The sequence below is a fragment of the Enhydra lutris genome, unplaced genomic scaffold (assembly GCF_002288905.1).
Source record: "Enhydra lutris kenyoni isolate GAN:26980312 unplaced genomic scaffold, ASM228890v2 scaffoldscaffold9, whole genome shotgun sequence".
Lineage (NCBI taxonomy): Eukaryota > Metazoa > Chordata > Mammalia > Carnivora > Mustelidae > Enhydra > Enhydra lutris.
In genome coordinates this window covers 23,174,056-23,190,239 of record NW_019154093.1, presented here as the reverse complement: position 1 = coordinate 23,190,239, position 16,184 = coordinate 23,174,056, and the positions used below count along the sequence as shown (strand labels likewise).

The following is a 16,184-nucleotide window of genomic DNA, read 5'->3' as shown; positions in this document are numbered from 1 at the left end:
TGTGAAAGTAAATCAGTAGATCGATTTTTTGAGAATTCAGGTGGTGATAGTGCAAGAATCTTGAGGAGGTTTGTACATGTTCGTGTGTATCTATGCGTATATATGTTACTGTACCTGATACAGATTATATAGAACAGTCCTTCCTATAATCCTGTAAGGGGGATCTTGTTCACAGTGCTTTTTCGGGAGAACAGAGTCTAGTGATTTGACAAGTCTCTCCCTGGTGGACGGTCCAGGAATTGAAGTCTTTCGATGTGACTTCAAAAACGGACGCTTGTTTTCTATCAGGCTGAGCTGGGCACAGCTGTTGCAAAGTAGATGAATGCCGAAGAGCTCCATCTTCCATGCGTCTTGATTTGCCATTAGATCAGCTCCCAGTGTCTATGTAGCTGATAGAAGGAAATTACTTCCGTGTTCATTACATTTTATTTTACCTCTGACAGTTACTTGCTGGACAGAAGAAAAGCTCCCCCTTCTGGACATTTGAATACTATCAAACATTCTTTGACGTAGACACTTACCAGGTTTGTAAACCAGTTTCACCTTTCTTTTCGCTGGTAGTGGAAACTTTTGTCTTTTATGGTTAAACAGTCACATGACATGAAAGCTTTTGTATCCTGGATATGGTCTTACAAAAGTAAAGGTTGGCATTTGAAAATACTCTTATTGTAAGAGCTGTAATAACAGAGTTTCAGTTTTACAGTATTTGAATTTATTAAACTTTAAAGAAGTCTTCAGTAGACTTACTGCTGTGTTATTTTCCAGGTCTTTGACAGGATAAAAGGGTCTCTTTTGCCGATACCAGGGAAAAACTTCGTGCGGCTGTATATCCGCAGCAATCCTGATCTTTATGGTACGTATAGCATCGTTTTGATTCTTTACCGTGTACCGGTTGAATCCAGATGAGTCCGTGGATTGCCTGAAAAGTTGGAAAAGGGCACTGTTGGCGGGGCATGGGACATTTTATTCAGCTCTTCTGACAGTCTTTTTGGGGGAAATACAATTCTGTGTTATGGAATGCCGCGATGACAGGTAATTAGTGTGTGTTTTCAGAGTCTTCAAATGACACTACAAACTTGAGACGAATTAAGTCACTCTAAGAGAAGATTGTTGATTTTAACTCTAGAGGATTTGATGGTGGGGAGAAGTGTGGGGAAGGGACTCTCGCACTTACTCATTCGTGTGCCGAGTCCCAGCTGTCGCTCCGATGAGCTGGCTCCCCGTGGGGCTCAGCCAGCGGCACTGGAAGTCTGTAAGAGCAGCGGGCGGAGGGATGACTGTCAGCCTTGACCTCCCTACTGACTGAAGGAAGGTGAGAGGCCCCCACCCAGTGCTCCTGAGGGCAAGGACTCCCACAACCGCGGCCTTCCGTGTTTGAAAGAAGAGAAGAGAGCCAGCGGCTCCGGGTGCTTTCTGTGTGTGGGTTTTCTGCACAAGACTGTGTGCATGGTCACCTTAAGTTCTCTGGGGTAGATGCCATTATCTGCATTTCTCAAATGAGGACGCTGAAGCTCGATGAGGCTCAGGAAAATGTATGCTGAGTCCTAAGTAAGTATTAGAGTAATATGTTGCATATTTTGTACGTATGTTGATTATAAGAGGAGAAGGAATTCATGAGGATCTGTTGTGTGCCAATGACTGCATTCACTGTTTAGTCCTTTCAACAAGACTCTGGATCAAGTGTGATTATCCCTCTTTTCCCTGTGAGGAAACCAAACTAAAAAAGTCGAACTAGAACTAGCTCAGTGTTCCATAAAGCCCATCTTTATTCTCTTTGCCTGATGATTTTAAGCTATAGAACCTTTTCATCACCTGGCATGGATGTCCAGTCTTTGGAGCCAGTGAAAGGGGAATGGCTGCGGAGGAGGCTGAAGAGAGGCACCTCCCAGCTGGCTCCTCTCTCTGGCAGCACCAGCAGCCCCAGCCAGATGTCGGTGCCGCGTCTAGAGCACCAGGGAGCACCGCGCACACATCCTGCCTTGGCCCATGTCTCTCGTCTAAGTGTTGTCAAGGTGGTCTCTCTCCAGCTCTCTCATTCGTTCTTCTAGCCCGAGATCTTGAGAGACAGGCCGTGTGTCTGAGAGATCCGTGCCATCAGCACCTGGCACAGGAAGCACGCCAACAATTTTTGAGCACCCTATTTTGTGCTACAGACCGAGAATTCAAAGATGCAGTCATAGTCTCCACTCCCAAGGAGAGAGAAACGAGAGAACGAACATCTGTTGAGCCAAGTGCCAAGAGCTCAGCTCCGTGTTACTGTTTCACAGTTTTATTTTCCCCGCTCTGAGGTAGCCTTGTCTTACAAAAGAGAAAATGGAAATTTGGGGAGCAGAGCTTGCCCACAGTCACAGACTTAGCCTTGAAAATGACACTAGCAAACTGTGTGTCCCTGTCATTGGGGGAGAACCTGGATAAACTCACTTCATCCTCATGACAACCTGAATGTTATGAGGCAGTTACTCTTATTATCCCATTGTATGGGTGAGGAGGAGGACACTGAGTCACGCAGAGGTCAAGTATCATGCCTAAGATCCTGTAGCTAGTGAGTGGCTGGGCTCGGTTTTCAAATCAGCACCATAGCTCTTAACCGATATCCCCCACCACTCTGGTATGCTTCCTTTCATAGCAAAGTCAGGATTTGAACCCAAAGCTTACTTCCTTCACAATACTATTAGCCTCATGGGCTCATAGACATTGTTAAGAAAAAGGAGGTACCACATAGGTAAAGAGCTTGATAGAGGAGAAGACTGGGCCTTGGCAGGAAAGTGGAGGCAGTGGTCTGGAAAAAGGTGACAAAAGCATCAGTCTGCAGAATTGGAGGGAGAGATTGGTGAATTTGACTGCATGTAAACTAAAATATAAAATTTCTATACCACAAAATAAACCATAAGCAAAGTAAAAATTTTAAAAAAAGATTAAGCAACAAACCAGATGTAATATTTGCAATTCTCATAAGCAACAAAGGATGAAAAGCAGGAATATGTTTAGAACTCCTACCAGTTATGAGAATAAAACCAGTTATAAGTTCTGGGGGAAAATGAGCAATTCACAGAAAAGGAAACCCAGATGGCCCACCAAAACATGCAAAGATGCTGAGTCCCACCTGTAATCAGGGAAATAAAAACAAAACAAGATATTATATTGTGCTCATCATTTTAGCTAGCATGTCCAAATGGGCTTGTCTTCATTCATTCAGTTAATTCAGCAAATATTGAGCACTTCACTATTCTAGGCACCAGACACAGAGCAATGAGGAAAACAGACAAAAATCCTTGTTTTGAGGCAGTTTAGAATCTACTGAGCTTAGCAATAAACACATAAGAAAAGTCAGGTAATATACGCTAGTGGTGGGGTGCCTGGGTGGCTCAGTGGGTTAAGCCTCTGCCTTCGGCTCAGGTCATGGTCTCAGGGTCCTGGGATCGAGCCCCACATCAGGCTCTCTGCTCAGCAGGGAGCCTGCTTCCCCCTTTCTCTCTGCCTGCCTCTCTGCCTACTTGTGATCTATCTCTCTCTCTGTCAAATAAATAAATAAAATCTTAAAAAAATATATGCTGGGGCGCCTGGGTGGCTCAGTGGGTTAAAGCCACTGCCTTTGGCTTGGGTCATGGTCCCGGGGTCCTGGGATCGAGCCCCGCATCGGGCTCTCTGCTCAGCAGGGAGCCTGCTTCCTCCTCTCTCTGCCTGCCTCTCTGCCTACTTGCGATCTCTGTCAAATAAATAAATAAAATCTTTAAAAAAAAATATGCTGGTGTTAAAGGCCAAGGTGAAAAATTTAAAGGACAGAAAGTTTGGGTGGGGGGATTTGAAATTCAAAAAAAAAAAAAATTAAGAGGTGAATTTACTGTAAAGGCCTGGAGGAATCAGCAGCAAGCCACGTAGATACCTAAGGGGAAGGCATCTGAAGCCACGGGCGCAGTAAGCACAAAGGCCCTGAGGCAGACAGTTGGCTCGGTATGCTCAGAGAATAGCAGAGACTAGTGTGACCGGGCAGGAGGGAAGAAGGGGACCTAATAGAGGAGGTCAGAGGGGCAGAGTGCAGGGGTAAGTTATGTCGAATTTTGGCAACAAAGAGGACTTCAGCTTTTTCATGAGTGCAAAGCCACTGGAGGGTTTGAGCACAGGAGTGACGTACTCTTAAGTCAGAGCATCAGAAACATTAATACCGAGAGTTGTCAAGAATGTGCACAGCAGTGGAAACTTCTGTGTGTCTGGTGGGGATGTAAGCGGTATGCGAATGGGAGCCATTGGAAGATGCTCATACCCTACCACTTAGCAGTTCCACTCCGAGAGAAACTCACAAATACAGAAAAAGACATGGAAGAATATTGACTGCAGCAGCAATGCTTACAAGAGCAAATACTCAGAAGCAACCGCATATTCATCATCAGGAGAAGAGACGTGAACTGCGGTGTGTTCATACACAGAATCTGCAGTTTTTAAGAATGAATGAGATCGACACGCATCAAGGTGGCTAAATCTCAGAACAAAAGATAAATGAAAAAAAGTATGTCATAGAAGGATGTGAGAAATTTGACCCCGTTAGAAAGACTTGAAAAAGTAGCATGACGGGTACACCAGGGTTGGTTTTATCATTCTTTGTACTTTCTTGGGTGTTAGAAATATTTTATAATATAAAAATGCATAATGCAAACTAAATTAAGGCTCCCTCCCACCCCGCCCCATAATAAGAGTAAGAATTTGGCAGGAGAGAGGAAGAGAGAAGGCGTATGAAGCAACCTGGCAGGCCCTGGGATGCGTGGGCGGTTGTGTGCCTCTGGAATCCGAGCTGTCTATGTGCCCGCAGGCACAGGACACAGTGACTGTGTCTGTTGTGCATCGTGGTGTCCCCAGCATCCGGGCCCGGGTCTAGAGGACAGTGGGTTCTTACAAGTAACGGCCAGTAGGATATGATGCTCTCTGCTTTCTAGTGATAGAAAGTATAATACTTGGGCCACTTGTGGTCTTGGCCCATTGACAACACAGGGTCAGTTTTGTTCATTTGTTCAACAGAGCTTTGGGGGGTTTTTTAATTGCTGAATTGTAGGAGGTGTTTTGGTCTTGTTTGTTTGTTGCCTCTTTCGTATGGTCAGTACACAGAATAATACAGTGAACCAGATTTAGTACTGTAGCAGAGAGCGTGCAGGCTAGCGAGTCAGTAGCAATTAGTGGAAAGCCACTGTTGGTGAGTCTTGGAGCGTCTCAGTCGTCTCAGTCAGTTACTTGTGCTCCCTTTCCCACTGTCAGGAACCAGTCTGGCTTGGAGAAGTGCTAACCCGTTTCTGCCAGGCATCTCCCGCAGCACAGTAATTTTCTGAATTTTGTGATATGTCAAGGCACCTATGGTTATTCCCAAAGGTGTCCCAAAACATTGGTGAAATTGGAAAATTAAATTCCTAAAATTTATTAGAAATCTCTCGATTTAAAAATTCTGTTTGGGGGCACCTGGGTGGCTCAGTGGGTTGGGGCCTCTGCCTTCGGCTCAGGTCATGATCCCAGAGTCCTGGGATCAAGTCCCACATCAGGCTCTCTGCTTGGCAGGGAGTCTGCTTCCTCCCCTCTCTGTCTCTGCCTGCCTCTCTGCCTACTTGTGATCTCTGTCAAATAAATAAATAAATAAATAAATAAATAAATAAAGTCTTTAAAAAAAATTTGTTCTACATAGAACTTTTTCTAGATAGGGAGAAACAAGGGTGGCATTCATGAAATCAAGTGAAATCGTGAAAAGGATTTGCAAAGCACGGTGTACTCGTTCATGCAGTGGGATATTTGATAACCACTAAAAAAAGAGTGAGTTGATTTTTATGAATAGCTATGGTAGAATCTCTAGATATTAAAGTGGAAATAGTACAGAGCAAGATATATATGTACATATTATACATACACACACACACACACACACACACATATATATATATATATATATATATATATATATATACGTATGTATGTTATCATTTATATAAACACACACCACATACGCATTTGTTTATAGGTATGTAGAAATCTCTGGCAGGATTTGCCAGAAACGGGTTATGGCGGCAAGCTCTGGGGAGGAGAAATGCACAGAGCTAGGGAACAGAGAGAGAGGGAAGGAAGTTTATTTTTCTCTAGATTCTCTTTGTACCTTTTGAACACTGAACTATGTGCATGTATTACTTTTTCATTAGAAAAACAGAGCCTTAAACACACATTACTTGCACACACACACCCATGATAAACTGCTACATTAAATTAACTCTTCCCTAAAGTGTTCTGCTCGCCCTATTCTTCCATTTAGATTGCAGAAGGACCTGCCTGATTTATTTTTCTCTGGCATTAATTAACATTTGGCACTTAGATAAGGGAAGTAAACTTTGCTTCCTGTACCCCGATGGTGAAGATTTAACAAAATGTCCATGATTTTTTGGACGATCCTCTAATGAAAGAAGCTATAAACAAATTAGTGTCTTTATTCACCTAATTGTGGAAGGTGTTTTGGCCTTTTCATTCAGTCTCCCGTCTTCAATGCACCTAATTGCTGAGTTGTGTGTTTGACCTTTTAAAAAAGAAGATTCCCATTAAATGAGCATTGATTGCATCTAAAATTCATTTTCCCTTGCTTACATGAATAGCGAGAGGGAGATAAGAAATTACTCTGTAAGTGTCCAGAAGCAGGGCTTCATTTTCTTGACTGAATTTTCTGGTTTTCTCTGCAGGCCCCTTTTGGATCTGTGCCACACTGGTTTTTGCCATAGCAATTAGTGGGAATCTTTCCAACTTCTTAATCCATCTGGGAGAGAAGACATACCATTATGTGCCTGAATTCCGAAAAGGTTGGTGAATAGCTTGACTCATTTGGAAGGCTTTCAGTTTGTAACCATGAGTTCCTTTTACTAAGCTCTTGGGCCCCTGTCTCTAGGTGCTGCAGCCCAGCTTTTTGTCTTTAAGGATTCAAACATACTTATCATCTCAGAATTACCACCCATCTATATAAATCTACATGATCTTTTATTTTATTGTGGTAAAATACGCATACCGTAACATTGACCATTTTAACTCTTTTAATGTATACCATTTAGTGGCCTTGAGTACATGCACGATATTGTGAATCCACGTTTCTTTTGGGGAGCTGGAAGGCAAGGCCAAGTAGCAATTGGAATTTGTCCAAAGAAAAATGTGCAAAGTAAGTAAAAAGCAGTGTGCATGAAAGTCTCCATTGTAGCATTATTTGTATTATCCAGATGTTGGTAACAATAGGGGCATTGTTTTTTAAGTCTCGGTGACTCAACTAGCTGGGTCGGTAGCCCCTAATCATGAAGCACTTAGAACAATGTGGGACACTGATAATCCAAAATTATGCCTGTGCTGTTGGCAACATTGTTACAGAGAAGTCTGCAAATGGTCAGAGGGTCTCTCAGGGAGAACATAGAAAGGAGTTTGTCCTAGCGATGGGCTTGTGGATGACATTGTTTTAAAACTTCCTTTCTTGTGGCAATATTGGATTATTACACAAAGAAAGCAACAAACAGTGTTTTAGAGACTTGCAGAGGACAGCCGCCCCCCAGTGAGGAAGTTTGGCTTTGTAGGAGATTGAGTGTGTCACTTCTTCTGCCCTCTCTTTGCCTCCCCCTGCCCCTCTGCCTGCCTGCTGTCCTGTTGAGAGGCTCTAGATAGATGAGGCTAAGAGCACAGTCTCCAGAACCAGGTCACAGGCTTCAGGTTCCAGTTCCACCACTCATTAGCTTCTACGGATTGGGCAAATTAGCTCATTGCTGTTGGCCTCAGATTCCTTATGAGTGCAATGGGAATAATAATACCTATACTGTTGGGCTGTTGTGAGAATGAAGAATTGATGTATGTAAAGAGGTTGGAATAATGCCCTACACAAAAAAGAGTTCCTGCACATGCACACATATGTGTGTGTAGGGAGATACATAGTTACCTCTGTGTGTGTGTTATGTCTCTCATGTATCTGTGTGTGTGTGTCCTCATGTCCCCTTCCTTGTACCCTCCTGGCCCGTTTACATGGAGTCAGACTTGGATTCAGTTGCCTTTGTCAAATGACTCTGGTTTAACTCAATAAATGTTATTCATGAGATATAAACCCTGCCTTCAAGTTGTACAGAGGTTAACTAAAGAAAGATGGATAAATGAATATTGCTGTTAAGTGGGATATATTAAATTCTGTATCAGAGGTATGTGTAGGTATAGTGACAGAGAAGGAGTAATGGCCCTCCCTGCCTGGGGGGCTGGACACTCAGGAAGGTTTTTATCTTTTCTTATCTTCCTTGGTTGGGAGTCATGATAGAAATGTACAAGTAAGATAGTCATTGACTCTATCAATAAACATTTTTCCATTTTTTGGAAGATATATTTATTTATGAGAGAGAAAGAGAGTGGGGGGAGGGGCAGGCGAGAGAATCTTCCAGCAGACTCCCCGCTGAGCGCAGAGCCTTACATGGGGCTCAGTCCCATGACCTGTGAGTTCAGGACCTGAGCCAAAACCAAGAGTCAGATGCCCAACTGACTGAGCCACCCAGGCGCCCCTAAACATTTTTTCCATTTTATGTAAAGAGTATTTACATAAATACTTTACATACTTTATAGAGTACTTTAAAGTACTTTATAGAATACTTTAAAGAGTATTTACATAAATATATAAAGTCAGATCCTTCTTCCACCACTTGTTAATTATTTGACCTTGACCAAACCACTTAGCTTCTTTGATCCTGTTTCCTTATCTCTAAAATGAAGATGTACATTATGTGAAATAATGTATTTACATATCAGTTAATAATATAAAAGGCTAATTCTTGATTGAGCATTTATTACTTATCAATCAGTGTTCCAAATATATTTGTTTTAACTCATTTAACTCTAGTAATCTTATATGATAGTATACTGTGTTTATTCCCATTTTACAGATGAGGAAGTTAAGGCAGGAAAGGTAAGTAATTCACTTACTTAGAGTTACTTAGCTACAAGTGGCAGAGTTAGGGTTAGAACCCGTGGAGTCCACATGTGGAATCTGTGCCCTTGACTATTACACAGTGTTGCCTCTCAGTCTCTCAGTAATGTACTTAGTGGAATGTCTGACACCTAGTGGATGGCCGTAGGCATAGAGGCAATTTCTTCCTCTTCCTTTAATCCAAAAAAAAAGGGGGGGGCAGTATATCAGAAGAATTACATTTGGCTTAATGAGGGAGTTCCCAATGTGAAAAAAAACTCCCCTGGGAGCTAAAAATGTCTTGGCCAATCATATGTCTTAACCAGAGTCTGACTACAATTACTTGGCGTGCCTTTGTGCTTGCCAAGAGCATAAAGTGCGTCACCTACTGATTTTCCTGTAGGAAGGGCTGGTGCCATGGGCTTAGCCACACTTACTGGTTCTCCACTCCAGAAGAGGGAAAGCGAAGCCTCTGGAGCATGGTGCTCCTGGAGGAAGAGGAGGAAGGGACAGCAAAATACTGAACGTTGCTGTTCTGAGGAGCTGCTAGCTGGCATTTCCAGCACAGAAAGCGAAAGTGAGGAACTTTTTGAGTAACGATGTTCACCGAGTTTGTCGGTGAACTGAAACTCCCTACTTCAGGGAGAGAAGGCACTCTGAATAGCATGCAGAGCCAGTTAATCTGTACCCAGATTTTAATAAATTTGCTTGAGAAATCAGCATCAGCCCTTGTGATACTAGGAAAGAGGGTGTGTTCTTCTAAGGGCATAGTTGGCTTTCCTTTGTTCGAAATGCTTGATATGTTTCAACGCTTGTAGTGAGGCCCTCTGAAGTCTTTCAGTTGCATAATGCAGTGTTTAATACTTTAGCTGTTATTAAACAAATTATAAAAGCCACGTGAGAGACCACTGGTCATCACCATAAAGATGGTGCTGAAGATTCGTCAATCAGGACTGTCCTCGGGTGTCTGCTCTAAGACGCGACCCCACAATCCAGCGAAACAGGTGGACATGCTAGGAAATAAGGTGGGAGACGTGCTCTGATAGTAGTTAAAGGCATGATTACACGGGGCTTACCACCTCTGTCCTGTCCTCCTCAGTGTCCATAGCGGCCACCATCATCTATGCCTACGCCTGGCTGGTTCCTCTGGCACTCTGGGGTTTCCTCATGTGGAGAAACAGCAAAGTTATGAACATCGTTTCCTATTCGTTTTTGGAGATTGTGTGCGTCTATGGATATTCGCTCTTCATTTATATCCCCACAGCAGTAAGTACCACACTTCTGTGTGACGCCCTGGGCTTGTGGAAAATTCAGCCAGCGACATCATTTCTAGCCCCGCATCGATGGGCACCTGAAATATCCTTTGAATTTAGAAAGTCAGCAGGAGAGGGGATAGGGAGCCAAATGCCTTTGCTGGACCTCAGGCCCTTCGATCTGAAAGCATTCACCTCAGTCTGCGTGTTGGGATGTTTCTCCAGGCTGGGATAGAGAGGCTGGAGTGGCAGGGGGCGCCTGCCTGCTGATGGGCTCAGGGGACTTTATAAACACAGATGCCTGGAATGAACACATGTGTCTCCCAAATGCCTCCAGTAAAGCCGTCCTCTCCCTCCTTTTCTCTCAGGTACTGTGGATCATCCCCCAGAAGGCTGTTCGGTGGATTCTAGTCATGATTGCCCTGGGGATCTCAGGCTCTGTCTTGGCAATGACGTTCTGGCCAGCTGTTCGTGAGGATAACCGGCGCATCGCCCTGGCCACAATTGTGACAATTGTGTTCCTTCACACGCTGCTTTCTGTGGGCTGCTTGGTAATGGTCTTATTCCTGTGATCTTCCTGTGTGCTTTAGATAGAAATGCTGAAAGACCTCAAGCTGTTATTCACAATGATTCCTTTGAAACCGGCTCCATAAAATTAACATTGTTTTAAATAGACTATCCTAAATGAGAAGTGGTAAATTTAGGAGAATTTGATGGTATTCTCTGGATTTACCTAATTTCTGAAATTTGGTTATGATTCAGAGTCTGGCCAGAGGAAGTGGAGGTAGCTGAGTGTCTCTAATAGGTTGGGGTGTGGGGATGGGGGCGAGCTTGGCCTTTGGATGTCTTTGCTGGTTTTCTGCTCATACCTAGAAAGAGTTTTGAAATTTAAAATTTCATAGGTGGAAAGCATGAAGTTGGAGTCAAATTAGGAAAGGGGAAATATTTTTAAAGTGAATAACATTTAAAAGAGTCTTAGAGTTTAAGTATTTGGGTGTCTTTTTAGGGAAAGCATGTCCTTTTGAGTTGCACTGGCCCAGAGCAGAGACTGGCTCTGTCACTCACTGGCTGTGTGAGGTTGGCCATGGCACTTAACTTCTCTGTATCTGAACGTCTTAATTGATAACATCGACATAGTATTTCCTGCCCTGTAGAGTTGTTCTGAGGATAAAATAAAATAGTACATATAAAATATTTAATGTAGAACTTGTCCCATAAGTGCCCGTAAATTAGGTCCCTTTCCCTTGATCCTAAGGGGACATGATTTTCTATTTTCTGTGCACATTGTACACAAAAATTGTAGTCCATGGCCTTAACAAGGCCTGACACAGGGTTTGAAAGAACTCTGAGTCCAAAAATGTTAAGGTCACCGATGAAGGAAAGGACATGCCCACGGGAGGACATCCACATCACGGATGTCTAGACCCCTGGTTAGGTTTTACAGTTGTGGGAGTAAATATTTCTCTGGCACCATCTGATCTATACTATTTTTGTGTAGACAGCCTGGGTCATGCATAAGATCCCGATACTTGATCATTGAACCAGTCGCATAAAAAGGGCCGGGTTCTGAGACACAGAGCCGGTTTACATATACTTTCCATGTGTCTGAGCTTTAAATTTTTGAGACCTCCAGAAGACTGTTGTTTTGACTCATGGCAGAGTGACACCATTAATTTCTGGCACTTGGAGCCCCTGGGCTGATCCCTTGTAATGCTGCTGCAACCCTCCGTGACCCTTCTGTCTGCTGAGGAAGAATGTCCTTTCTCACTGTAGCCCTCTCACTGGCATGTCCCCATGTCTCCCTTGAATTTTCTTCTGTATATATCTAGTTGAGTCATTGATGGAGAGAAGGAGGCAGGACGAAGCGCTTCTTTGTTCAATTGCGTAAAGAATCAAGAGGAGCATGGCACGCCAGACTTGGGATCAGGGAGGAGGGGGTAACGGGTAAGAGTGTTGCTAAGAATCTATTTCATTTCAATCTAGTAGTGTTACTAAGAATCAATCTGTGTGTGGCGGAATTTTTTACGTCTATGCCTGTTCCTCCCTTTTGGGATAAATGACACTGACAGTGGGACTTAACCTGCCCATCTTGCTGCTCAGGAACTTGCTGGAAGAGAACAATTAGAGGGAAGCAGAAAGAGCCCTGCACTGCGAGCCTAGGCGAGAGCCCTCTTTCTCAGAAACTTGGCTTCCTCCTCTGTCATGGACATTCATATTTCGTGGGTTTTTGTGACCCTCAGTGAGATGGCTGTGAGAGCCCTTCATATGCTGTGAAGGGTTCTTCAGATGTAAAGAAGTTACTAGAAGAGTTTCATGTCATCTGAAGCTGCCAGGGCCCTGTGCTGCTCATCCCTCCTGAGTGCCTCAGGAAGGGTGGTACGAGGCCACACAACTCGAAAGACAGGCCCCTTCCATGGGTGCCTCTCGCTGGCATCTTCCTGCCTCTCCAGAATGTCTTTCCCATCATACACTTGGTTGGGAAGTTGGAGAAGACAAGGAGGCAGGAGAGAAGGCCTTGCCTGGTTCGCTGCTAAGGGACTCTGGGGAGCCAGGCACATTAAATGATGGAGCAGAGAGGGAATTGCAGGTGTAGGACCCCTTCTTGGAGGGGAAGCAGTTTTCTCCTCCTCGAAGAAGGGAACTATTCTATCATCAGGTGTTTAGACTGGGGTCTCGTTCTCCAGCCAGAGATGGCCTCCTCTGTGCTGTTCTGGAGATGTGCAGGCCGAGAGGCTGAAGCAGAGGTGACAGAGATGGGGTCTGGCTCCAGCTCCCTCACCCCTGCTTTGGTTATTTTCCCTCTCTGGACCCCACCTCCTCACTGAGAAAAGGGAACAACTGCAGGAGCATCTTTACTTTTGCAAAGACTGAATGTTAGGTGTAACATGAACAACACAAGCCGAACACATGCAAGATGGTTTTTTGTTGTTGTTGTTGTTGTTTTTGAAGATTTTATTTATTTATTTGACAGAGACAGACACAGCGACAGTGGGAACACAAGCAAGGGGAGTGGGAGAGGGAGAAGCAGGCTTTCCGCTGAGCAGGGAGCCCAATGTGGGGCTCGATCCCAGGACCCTGGGCTCATGACCCGAGCTGAAGGCAGACGTTTAATAACTGAGCCACCCAGGCGCCCTAGGATGTTGTTTTATTGGAAGGGCAGGGAGAAGAGTTGGCAGCAGAGGGGCACCAGCTGACCCAGACAGCTTGGCTTCCCACTCTGCCCTGGGGAGCACGGATTCGCATTTTCCCCTCAGTGTTCTGAAGCGTATGCCGGCCCTCTACCTGCCGAGGGCCCCTGGGTGCTCACGGCTGTACACCATGTTGGTAGTGGGACGCTCCTGGCCAGGATGACTAAGGAAGCCCCAGAGGGTGTGTGCTTGGCTGGCGTGTTTGAGCTGCACGAGCCTGTGTTTGCAGGGGTTACTGCTGATAGCGGACTGTCCTGTGCCCTCATACTCTGCCAGGTGACACTCCTGGCCTGACTTCTAGAAAGCCTGATGGTTCATCCTGACACTTCCGCAGTGCCTAGATCTAGATGGGGCACATAGGACAGGTGCCAAATTTCAGGTCACCCACAGAAGAGAAGAACGTTGTCTTGGGGCTGGACACTGCTAGACTGATACCCTAGCTCAGACACAGGGTTGTGTAGCCTTGGGAAAATCTCCATCTCTTTGAGCCTCCACTTGCTCATCTCTAAAATGGGGTTAACATTGCCTGTTATTAATGATCAAGTGTGTGCCTGGTGCGCAGTAGGCACTCCCCAGATGGTAACTGTGGTTGTTACTAAGGATTTGTGGCATTCTTGAACTAATGAGTTCTAGAATTATAGCTGGCCCTTAGAGATCATTTTTTCCAATCCCTTTGTTTTACACATTAGAAAACTGAGGCTCAGAGGGGTGGAGTGACTTTTTCATAGTTATGGTGTGAGTTACTAGCAAAGCCAAGTTTAGACCCTGGCCTCTTGCTCCTTTCTATCTGATGAGGGCCTCCTCCAAGAGCTTGGAAGAAAGGCACGGTTCCTTCACCAGGGGACGTGCTTTGTGGCTCTGTGCACCCTCGAGATAGCCAGAGGAGCCCAGCACTGGCAGCACGGCCGCTGTCCCCGACCCCCTTAAGAACCGTTTTTTTCCCACCTCAGAAAGCAAGTGCCAGAACGGCCCCTGGGAAGAAGGCTTTTAGAGCTAATAGGATTCCTCTGGGAATGTGACAAGCTAGGGGGGCTCTGCAGCTAGAAACTTGGAAATGGACTGTTGAAGAGTTCACACTGAGGGTGTTGGGGAAAGCTCCAGTGCGTCATCTTGGTGCCCCCTTCTGGCTGATAGAGAGTAGAGCTGTTGAAATGGTTCCTCACTTGGGTTTTTGTCTTTTTATCTTCTTCCTGCCCTGACTCCATGGGGGAAATCGCAAGTGTGCAGTGACCCCTGACTTATTAAGGGATTCCCCTTACTTTGAAGGACCTAGGTATTTTCCTGGGCTAAAGTCCAGATTCTCAGACTTTGAGACAGATCGGAAGATCCTCCTTGGTTTTTTTCCCTCTTCTATCTCCTGATTTTTTTTTAAAGATTTTATTCATTTATTTATTTGAAAGAGAGACAGATAGTGACAGAGATAGAGAGAGAGAGAGAGAGCACAAGCAGGGAGGAGAGGGAGAAGCAGGCTCCCCGCTGAGCAGGGAGCCCGATGCAGGGCTCCATCCCAGGACCCTGGAATCATTACCTGAGCCGAAGGCAAACACTTAACCCACTGAGCCACCTAGACGCCCCTGCCTCCTCCTGATTTTTGACAGTGAAGTCATAGATGGTGAATGGAATCACTTATCAGACCTTTCTTTTCCAAGCTGGAGAATTATGAGGTCAGGCCTGGCTGGCACTTTTTTGTAAAGGTCTTTACCAAGAGCCAGCTGGTTTAGCAGCAATCTGTTGTGCCTCAGTTCCTTGAGTTTGGGTTGTTTACATCATGGGCCAGGCCCTGAGTGAGAGGCTGGTGGCATAGGGACAGGAAGGATACTGTCTTTGCCCTGGAAGAGAGACTGTGTAAGGTAGCGATGAAGAGCCTGAACCTTGGAGTCAGAAAGACCCGACTCTCCCACTCACTAGCCATGTGCGCCGGATTGAATGACAGCCTCTCTGTGCCTCCGTTTCTCGTTTGTCAAGGAGGATAATCATAGCAGCCTTACAGGGTTCTTATGCAGATTAAGTCCTACGCAGGAAGTAGCCAATAAACAGTGGTTACATTTTAAAAAGTAACTCCAAGTAAGTGAGATGGACAGAAACAGTCGCTTGTAGTTCCGTGGGATGACAGGCATGGCAGAGGGAAACATAGGGGCCATGAGAAATACTCTTAGCCTGGAGTCTAGAACACTCGAGCACACTGTTGTGTTTTAACTGCCTGCATGCATTTCCTTTTCCTGCAGGCATACTTTTTTGATGCGCCAGAGATGGACCACCTCCCAACAGCTACAGTTGCTCCAAACCAAACAGTTGCGGCAGCCAAGTAGCTGAAGAGGAAAGTAAGAGATTGTATTATTGTTTCGGTTTTTTTTTTTTTGTTTTTTGTTTTTTTTTTTGAGGTTTGGTACAGTAACAAATGGGCAAGTGTGTCACTTCCGAAATTGTTAACATCAGGAACCAAGAGGACCAGACCCTTTTGTCTTTCCATACGATTCACTATGGTGTTTGGGCACAAGCATGTCTGTATCTACGTGGCCCGCCAGCCGGAGTCCTCCACTGTGAAATCCGCGTGGTCCTGGCGTGATAGATTTGGGAGATGTGAGCTCTTAGCTTTTTCACTGGAGGAGCTCCTGCCTTTTGGCCCCAGCATCCCCTCTCCTCTGCGCTCTGTCCTCTTCCCAGGAACAGAGTATGGGTTTGTTCTATTTGGGTACACTCCTGGTGGTTTTCCTAGTTTCCCTGTGACTTCTCAACCTGGCCTCAGATCCTGAGTGTGACTTCTCTTGAATTACTCATAGGGTTCCCAAAGCCTACAAATGCTCATGGCTGGTTTGC

The 16,184-nt window shown here is 45.0% G+C and overlaps 1 protein-coding gene across 2 annotated transcripts in view; it reads left to right on the top strand.

Moving 5' to 3' along the window:
* Positions 1-16,184, top strand: part of LOC111143561 (Yip1 domain family member 1) — a 39,335-nt gene that overhangs the window by 9,796 nt on the left and 13,355 nt on the right. For both annotated transcript variants that reach the window (XM_022497385.1, XM_022497386.1), the window contains 6 exons: positions 444-524; positions 766-853; positions 6,696-6,812; positions 10,026-10,192; positions 10,548-10,730; positions 15,593-15,688. In XM_022497385.1, the coding sequence (XP_022353093.1) occupies positions 444-524; positions 766-853; positions 6,696-6,812; positions 10,026-10,192; positions 10,548-10,730; positions 15,593-15,676 (720 nt within the window). In that variant the 3' untranslated portion in view covers positions 15,677-15,688. The remainder of the gene's footprint in view (positions 1-443; positions 525-765; positions 854-6,695; positions 6,813-10,025; positions 10,193-10,547; positions 10,731-15,592; positions 15,689-16,184) is intronic.